Source organism: Sinocyclocheilus anshuiensis, unplaced genomic scaffold (genome assembly GCF_001515605.1).
Source record: "Sinocyclocheilus anshuiensis isolate Anshui unplaced genomic scaffold, SAMN03320099.WGS_v1.1 scaffold350, whole genome shotgun sequence".
Lineage (NCBI taxonomy): Eukaryota > Metazoa > Chordata > Actinopteri > Cypriniformes > Cyprinidae > Sinocyclocheilus > Sinocyclocheilus anshuiensis.
The window spans coordinates 15,339-24,616 of record NW_015546064.1 but is presented as its reverse complement, the minus strand read 5'-3'; the positions used below and the strand labels follow the sequence as shown (position 1 = coordinate 24,616).

Below are 9,278 nucleotides of genomic sequence, written 5' to 3'. Positions count from 1 at the left end.
GTGGGGGGGGGTGTGTAAGAGAGTGAACTTGTTCTTTCGATTATTTTCTTAGTTTCCAGACTGCTTGTTTGTTGTTGTTTTTTATTTAGACCTGTAATAACAGCAATTAAGAGTGTTAGAATCAAGCACACATTCACCTGACAGCTGTCTCTAGTGTCTCTGACTCATCCAATGATTAAACACACACACACACACACACACACACAGTCAATACACTCATTCATTATCAGCCGCAGTCATTATAATTCATCACTGGATGCGCAACAAATCAAGCACATCAGTCACATCACAATCTGATGAGGCTATGCAGTTGCTAGGGTGGTGTGTGTGGTTGCTAGGGTGTTGTGTGTGGTTGCTAGGGTGCTGTGTGCGGATGCTAGGGTGTTCTGAGTGGTTGCTAGGGTGTTGTGTGTGGTTGCTATGGTGTTGTGTGTGGTGGCTAGGATGTTCTGAGTGGTCGCTAGGGTGTTGTGTGTGGTTGCTAGGGTGTTCTGAGTGGTTGCTAGGGTGTTGAGTGTGGTTGCTAGGGTGCTGTGTGCGGTTGCTAAGGTGTTGTGTGTGGTGGCTAGGGTGTTCTGAGTGGTTGCTAGGGTAATGTGTTTGGTTGCTAGGGTGTTCTGAGTGGTTGCTAGGGTGCTGTGTTTGGTTGCTAGGCGTTGTCCTCCTGTCTTGTGTGATAGAGTCTCTGTGATGTTCTGGTCTGTACTCTTCCATTGGTTAGTCGGGTTCGAGTCAGTGTGCTGATCACGTGATGCGTGAGCTCCCAGCTTGCACTGCAGGTGTGTTGATGATTATTCACGGCAGCTTATGTGTTGTGATTTATTGGATTGATTGGTCTGAAGGTCAGCTGATCTCTACATTACTGAGGTTTGTGAGGATGAGGATGAGGATGAAGACTTCTGCTCTGTGATTGCAGATCTGCTTCTCTACAGGAATGTGTGTTTGCATTGAGCTAGAATAACCAGGATGAGTCGAGCTACTGAACACAACCTGAGCTCAAATGATCAATTATAAACTTTTTAAAGCTGTTTTGTTCGTGCATACAGTGATTTTAGCACTCAGAGCATCTCACTGACAGCATGACATTCACAGACACACACGAGTTCATTCACTCAGACGCCTGTCTGTCTGTCAGTCGATGTGATCGGCTCTCAGTGAGGTGTGTGTGTGTGTGTAAGTGTGTGTGTGTGTGTGTGCGTGTGAGTGTGAGTTTGTGTGTGTGCGTGTGTGTGTGTGTCTGTGTGTGTGTGTGCGTGTGCGTGATAGAGTGAGAATGAGTTGAGCACAATAAAGCTGCGGTGGATGTGCATCCCTGCGGCTCGCTTCATGAGGAGAAGAAATGAGATTGGAGGGATAGTGAGAGAGAGACATGTCTTCCCTCCGTTCCCGGCAGCCATTTTTACACTCTCTCTTTGTTTTTGCGTTCTGAGAACAGGTTTGTGTGACGTCGCTTCATGAACAGAGACGTGATGAAAGGAAACTGTGTCTCACTCTCATCCTGCTTTTGTTTTTCCTTCTAATACAGTTCAGTCCTGCCTTCCTCTCTCCTCCTCCTCGCTCTGGTTCCCATGAGGCTCTTATGTTTCTCTGATGTTTTTTTCCTCTGATAATTAGTCGGTTGCCAGATACTACAACCAGCAGCAGGAGTGTGAAGCGGCTGTAGCCCGAGGGAAGCTAGAGGAGCGATTGAGTCTGGGCTCCGAATCAATGCGAAACGGTTGCTAGTTTCTGAACGGCTGGGCTGTGACAGCGTTTCTCGGCCAGGCTGTAATTGTGGAGGTGTGGCTGATGTTGTGCTGCTCGCGAGTCACACGAGTATGGCGTTCAGACGGATTCTTTAATATGACGAAAAATTCCCTAACACGTATCATAACACGCTGCTCACACGTCTCAGTGCAGTGTGTCAGCCAATGCACTATGGCGTTCGGACGGGATCTTTAATATGACGTTGCAACATGCACTCGTCTCACTGAACGTCTCACTGACGTCTTAATTTTTATTTTATTTTTTTTGCTATTTAATCCATTAATTTTAAGACGCAGACGAGGCGTAGACGTAACGTAGACGTCACACAGACGTCACGTAAATCACGTGTGGCAGTGAAGTGTCGAGCCAGACATCACGCGTGATTCACGTGTAGCAGTGAAGTTTAAAAAAAATCAATTTGCTAACACGTATCATAACACGCTGCTCACACGGCTCCGTGCAGCGTGTCAGCCAATGCACAATTTACTTGCCCTTCATTCATTCCTCTCAATGGACGTGACATCTGCATCTGACTTTTTTTTTTTTAATTGCAGTTTTTAGTTCGTCTGTCTTTTTGCAACATTTTTAAAGTAAAAATAAATAAATAATGCAATTCATATACAATTAAAATGTTAAATTCAGTTACAATACTAAATAAAAGGGCTCAAGGAACTATGGGCTGTCTTTTTCTACCTGTCCCTCTGTAGGTAGATCTTGCCTTTCATGAAGGCTGAGGTCAGGGATCTTGGGCTTGAAAAGGTTGGTGACCACTGGGTTACACTATTCAACAGAGAACCAGTACTTTTTGAGCAACATGACATAAGCAATTGATAATGTAGGAAACAGCAGACAACTGTACATAATCAATTGTACCGAAGCATTTTCTACTTGTTTAAAATACGACTAATTGCTGTAATGATGAGCACAAGTGGCTAGATGATGTGCAAATAATTCAAATATCCCCTCACTATTTTTTATTATTATTTTTATTTTTTACTTTTTTTGTTGTTGTTTGTTTGTTTTTTTGGCCGCTGTGTCAAAATTGTGTTTGCATTCAGTACAAAGAGCCTACAGCGGCATTAGTGCCACGTTTTTTGAAACTCTGATTGATCGATTTCATGAGACATTCGTTTGTATTAAATTGTTCAGATTTTTTTAACATGCATTCAAATATTCATGTTTATTTCTTGCTGCAAATATTAAAGAGGAAAATATCATTGATTCATATGCCACTACTGCCGAATTATCTCAGTACAAATTAAAGAGCGTAAAAACACTTTTTATTCTATATATTAAACTATAAAACTAAATATTACAACTCCAAAATAAAAAATTACAAATATTGTTTATGTTAGTTAAATTAGCCCAAAATATAGCAATGTTTAAAAATGCGTTCTTTTGTGTTGGTCTAGAGACTCCTAGTGGTGAATACATGCTAGAACAACTTATTTTTATGATTTCTTCATAAGTATCTGTGGATATGTGGACAAGAAGCAATGTCATACAGAAGTTTTTATATCATTTGTATAAATATTTACGTTTGGAATAAAAAGCTATACATAAGAAAGGTAAAAAGCACTTAATTGCTAATTAAACATAATTGAGGATAAGTGAAAACAATAATAGAGAATGAATAGGTATAATAAAGCACAAATAAGTGTATGGAATGTGCTGGAAACCCTTGCAGCAAACACAGACGTCACGTTCAGGCAGACGAACAGTAATGTGGCAGACGCAGACGTCACGTTCTGCAGACGCAGACGTCACGTTCAGTGAGACGAGTGCATGTTGCAATGTCATATTAAAGAATCCGTCCGAACGCCATGCACGAGGCGCTTTAGAAATCCTGCTGGCGACGCTTCATTTTATTTCTGCCTTTTAATTTGTGCTTTTCATTCTTCCAGGTTAAGCTCTTCAAAGCACTTAAACCCACTGTCATTCTCAACCGCTTCTCATCTTCACGTGCTCTGATTTTCAGAAGGATTTGGTCAGTGTTAGACGGGTTACTGGTCAGAACGTGTGTTAATTGCTTTCCTGTAGCTGCTTTTCCTGTAACACTGGAGAATCGCGACACCACGGTCATGGGTTTGATTCCCAGGGAATGCATGAATTCATAAAATAAATATACACCTTAAATGCACTGCAATGCACCTTGAATAAAAGCATCAGCCAAATGCATTAATGTAAACGTAACTGCAGAAATAGTTAATCAGTGTTCATTTTTACACAGTTTTTGATGATTTCTGCTTACTTGGGGTGGGTACCTCACGATACGATACACGATGCATGGCTCACAATACCGATAATATCACAATACTGCAATTCTGTGACAATCCTATAATGATACATCACGATATCTGTCTATGAAAACAAAATGCCCGTGAAAAGGTTAAGTGCATGTTTTCTCTCTTTATTCAAGACCAAACTTCTGAAAATCCTGCAAAACATCTGCAAAAATGAAAACCTATCATCATTTACTCTCTCTCAAGCTGTTTTAAACCTCAATGAGTTTCTTTCTTCTGTTGAATATAAAAATTATTTTGAAGGATGTGGGGAACCAAACAGTTGCTGGTCCCCAGTGACTTCCATAGTATTTTTTTTCCTACTATCAAAGTCAATGGGGACCAGAAACTGTTTGGTTTCCAATATTCTTCAAAATATCTTCTTTTGTGTCTAGCACAAGAAAGAAATTAATGCAGGTTTGGGACAACATGAGAGTGAGTAAATAAGAATTTTAATTTTGGGTGAACTGTCCCTTTAATGACAAGCAGCAGCATTAGTGCTATTAGGCTGCTGTCACTTTAAGAGCTGCACTCATCTAATATACAGGCGTGCATCCGTTTCTCTCTCAACTGTTTACTTTCACTTTAGACATAACTAATCTTGAGTGTTTTTGACAGTATTAGTGCAATAAGACGTGAAGGATAACTCAGTCCAGTAATCAGCCGCTGTTTGACAGGGTTTTTAGTGTGTGCGCTTCAGGTGTACTCGGTCAGAAAAAGCACATGTCAGAACAGCACGAGAATGAAACGTTTAACCGAAAGACTTTAAAGCAGATGAAATAATGTAGTGTTTGTGATTGTGAATAAGTGCAGTGTCGGTGAGTGTGACTCTACCGCTGAGTAACATCTGATGTGAATGTGTGTGTCGTTGTTCAGTATATTGAGACGAAGACGCCAGAACTGATACTCTGCTGTAGCGATACTACCATATTCCTTCAAAAGCAGATCATGGAGACATTTTAATCGTCCACGATCAAAAATCATGATAGTGCACACCCCTACTTGCAACGTTAGCTTTAGCCGCTTTCTCAGTGAGTGTGCTTTCACCAGGCAGTTCTTGCATATCGCCTACTCTTTTTCGATTTTGTTTGTCCCATCAATGGTATAAAAGCCGAGGTGGCTCCAGACTTTGGACTTAAACGTGGCTGGGGCATCTGTTATTTTCCTCACTGCTGTCCACCATCCCGTTAAAAACGTAGTTAATTTACATTCACGTTTCCCTCATTCATGTGTTGAGAGAATCCGTCCGAACGCCATGCACGAGGCGCTTTAGAAATCCTGCTGGCGACGCTTCATTTTATTTCTGCCTTTTAATTTGTGCTTTTCATTCTTCCAGGTTAAGCTCTTCAAAGCACTTAAACCCACTGTCATTCTCAACCGCTTCTCATCTTCACGTGCTCTGATTTTCAGAAGGATTTGGTCAGTGTTAGACGGGTTACTGGTCAGAACGTGTGTTAATTGCTTTCCTGTAGCTGCTTTTCCTGTAACACTGGAGAATCGCGACACCACGGTCATGGGTTTGATTCCCAGGGAATGCATGAATTCATAAAATAAATATACACCTTAAATGCACTGCAATGCACCTTGAATAAAAGCATCAGCCAAATGCATTAATGTAAACGTAACTGCAGAAATAGTTAATCAGTGTTCATTTTTACACAGTTTTTGATGATTTCTGCTTACTTGGGGTGGGTACCTCACGATACGATACACGATGCATGGCTCACAATACCGATAATATCACAATACTGCAATTCTGTGACAATCCTATAATGATACATCACGATATCTGTCTATGAAAACAAAATGCCCGTGAAAAGGTTAAGTGCATGTTTTCTCTCTTTATTCAAGACCAAACTTCTGAAAATCCTGCAAAACATCTGCAAAAATGAAAACCTATCATCATTTACTCTCTCTCAAGCTGTTTTAAACCTCAATGAGTTTCTTTCTTCTGTTGAATATAAAAATTATTTTGAAGGATGTGGGGAACCAAACAGTTGCTGGTCCCCAGTGACTTCCATAGTATTTTTTTTCCTACTATCAAAGTCAATGGGGACCAGAAACTGTTTGGTTTCCAATATTCTTCAAAATATCTTCTTTTGTGTCTAGCACAAGAAAGAAATTAATGCAGGTTTGGGACAACATGAGAGTGAGTAAATAAGAATTTTAATTTTGGGTGAACTGTCCCTTTAATGACAAGCAGCAGCATTAGTGCTATTAGGCTGCTGTCACTTTAAGAGCTGCACTCATCTAATATACAGGCGTGCATCCGTTTCTCTCTCAACTGTTTACTTTCACTTTAGACATAACTAATCTTGAGTGTTTTTGACAGTATTAGTGCAATAAGACGTGAAGGATAACTCAGTCCAGTAATCAGCCGCTGTTTGACAGGGTTTTTAGTGTGTGCGCTTCAGGTGTACTCGGTCAGAAAAAGCACATGTCAGAACAGCACGAGAATGAAACGTTTAACCGAAAGACTTTAAAGCAGATGAAATAATGTAGTGTTTGTGATTGTGAATAAGTGCAGTGTCGGTGAGTGTGACTCTACCGCTGAGTAACATCTGATGTGAATGTGTGTGTCGTTGTTCAGTATATTGAGACGAAGACGCCAGAACTGATACTCTGCTGTAGCGATACTACCATATTCCTTCAAAAGCAGATCATGGAGACATTTTAATCGTCCACGATCAAAAATCATGATAGTGCACACCCCTACTTGCAACGTTAGCTTTAGCCGCTTTCTCAGTGAGTGTGCTTTCACCAGGCAGTTCTTGCATATCGCCTACTCTTTTTCGATTTTGTTTGTCCCATCAATGGTATAAAAGCCGAGGTGGCTCCAGACTTTGGACTTAAACGTGGCTGGGGCATCTGTTATTTTCCTCACTGCTGTCCACCATCCCGTTAAAAACGTAGTTAATTTACATTCACGTTTCCCTCATTCATGTGTTGAGCGCCACCTCGAGGAGCCATGAAGTAAAGACACTGGGAGCAGGGAAATCTATTTAGAGCACCTTATTTTATTAATTAAAATATCAATATTTGGCGCCAGCGTATCGATTCTCATATCGCACAGAGGAGGACAACGATATATTTCAATATCGATATTTTGTCACACCTCTACTGCTCACCAAGGCTGCATTTATTTGATCAAAAATACAGTAAAATCTCTATCTACGTTTTTCTTTTTTGTCAACAGCATGTATTAATTAAAGTTGTTATTAATTATCATCATGAGGAATCGTTTAATCTCTACGGAGCGTGTTTGTTTGTCAGAGATGTATTTTCAGTGCTTCGTTGGCTCACTGGAGAGCTCGAGTCGTATGAAGTCAGGCTTCAGCTCTGATGAAGGTCCATTAGGCCTCCATTCACAGGTGCTGATTGTCACTTGATCTCAGACCCGCAGAGCCAAACGTTTGGAAAGTCTCTTGAACACAATCAGTCATGAGCGTCAACACGGCGGCTGCTCTTTCAGTCTTGGCTGCTAGAATGATGCTCTCTGAAACATTCTGTCACTGATTGTGTGTTTGTGTCTCTGTCTGTCTGTTTCAGCTGGGACTACCTACATCTTCGGCCGTGGAGGAGCCCTCATCACGTACACGTGGCCCCCGAACGACCGGCCGAGCACGCGGGCAGACCGGCTGGCTGTGGGCTTCAGCACTCAGCTGAAGGAGGCCATTCTGGTGCGAGTGGAGAGCGCCAAGGGTCTCGGAGACTATCTGGAGCTTCACATAGTAAGAACCATGCCTGGGGACTGAAGGGGTGGGGCTAACAGATGGGGGGTGTGGCACTCCATGGAGGTGGGGCCTGAAGGGACGGGCTGAGGTATATTTTAGGGCGGGGCTTACAGTGACTGGTGTAAATTTGAAGGCGGGGCTTACAATGAAAGGTGTAAATTTTAGAGCTTGGCTTACATTGACTGGTTTATATTTGAAGGTGGGGCTTACAATGAATGGTGTATATTAGAGGGAGGGGCTTACACTGGCTTACAGTGACTGGAGTATATTTTAGGGCGGGGCTTACAGGGAATGGTGTATATTTAGGGCGGGGCTTACAGTGACTGGTGTAAGTTTGAAGGCAGTTCTTACAGTGACTGGTTTATATTTGAAGGTAGGCCTTACAGTGAATGGTGTAAATTAGAGGGTGGGGCTTACAGTGGCTTACAGTGACTGCTGTAAATCTGAGGGTGGGGCTTATAGAGATGACATTAGATGTTGTTGGTAGGTTGAGGTCTTTTGGAGACAGGTGTCCCATCTACTGTGCTTGTGAGCGCTGATGAGTCTGTGAGAGGAGTTTTCTGAGCTCTATGTGTCTCATCTCAGTTCTGAAGTCTTATAGGCGGTTTGGACAGTGTGTGGGAGGATTTTTAACCTGAACAAGTAGAAACACCTGCTCTTTTCAGTCAGGGCTGATATAAAGCTGGAGTGATGAGGGGAAGCTGCAGGGGATTGTGGGAAACGACATGTGTGCTCATAGATATACATACATACTCCATCTGCAAATGAGTGGGGCTTCTGGGTAAACATGCAGCTTTTATTTACCGCAAAATACTTCGTTAACTCAGACCTCTCCAGTGTATTGGTAGTTTTGTTTAAAAAAGAGGGAGTAAAATTAATTTCAGATACACACACCATGCACATAAAAATAATGCAACAAATAGCAGCTGCAATGGCAGATGGGATATGAGTGTGTGTGTGTGTTCTTTTGAAGACCCTATTGTGTAAATCTGTTGTAATTGGCCATCTATCTATCTATCTATCTATCTATCTATCTATCGTTATATCAGTTGGATGTGTCTCTCCTTGTTAGTCTATAGATAACTTCATTAGACGGACTGTTTCTCGTCTGGATGTCTCTGGAGCTCCAGTTTGTTCCTCAAATATTCACCCCAAATCAGCAGCCCATCTCTCTGAGATCAATTACTGACCGGTTTTCTCGCTCTCTCCAGTAATTGTCTCTCAGGGTGTGTGATGAAGGACAGATAGAGGCTCTCAGGCTGTTGTTGGCGTTGACCCTCACTCTGTTAGCCATCGCTGCTTTCTCACCTCATGCTCGTGTGCTTGTGTGTGATAAAGACCTTGGGTTGTGAGGGGTGTGTGTGTGTGTGTGTGTCGGCAGTACGGTGTTTGTGAAGGTGTGCGGTGATTAATCTGTGTGTTGGTGTCTGGAGGGGACGGCAATTAATTTTACCCTGCGTGGGAGGAAACTCTTTCAGCCCTCAAGACACACACACACACACACACACACACACAC

At 42.1% G+C, this 9,278-nt stretch overlaps 1 protein-coding gene across 1 annotated transcript in view; it reads left to right on the top strand.

The window, feature by feature from the left end:
* Positions 1–9,278, top strand: part of LOC107699612 (neurexin-2-like) — a gene marked incomplete at its 3' end in the record, with an annotated part of 357,587 nt that overhangs the window by 333,759 nt on the left and 14,550 nt on the right. Inside the window, exon 20 of the mRNA XM_016500932.1 lies at positions 7,578–7,759. Coding sequence (XP_016356418.1) covers positions 7,578–7,759 — 182 coding nt within the window. The remainder of the gene's footprint in view (positions 1–7,577; positions 7,760–9,278) is intronic.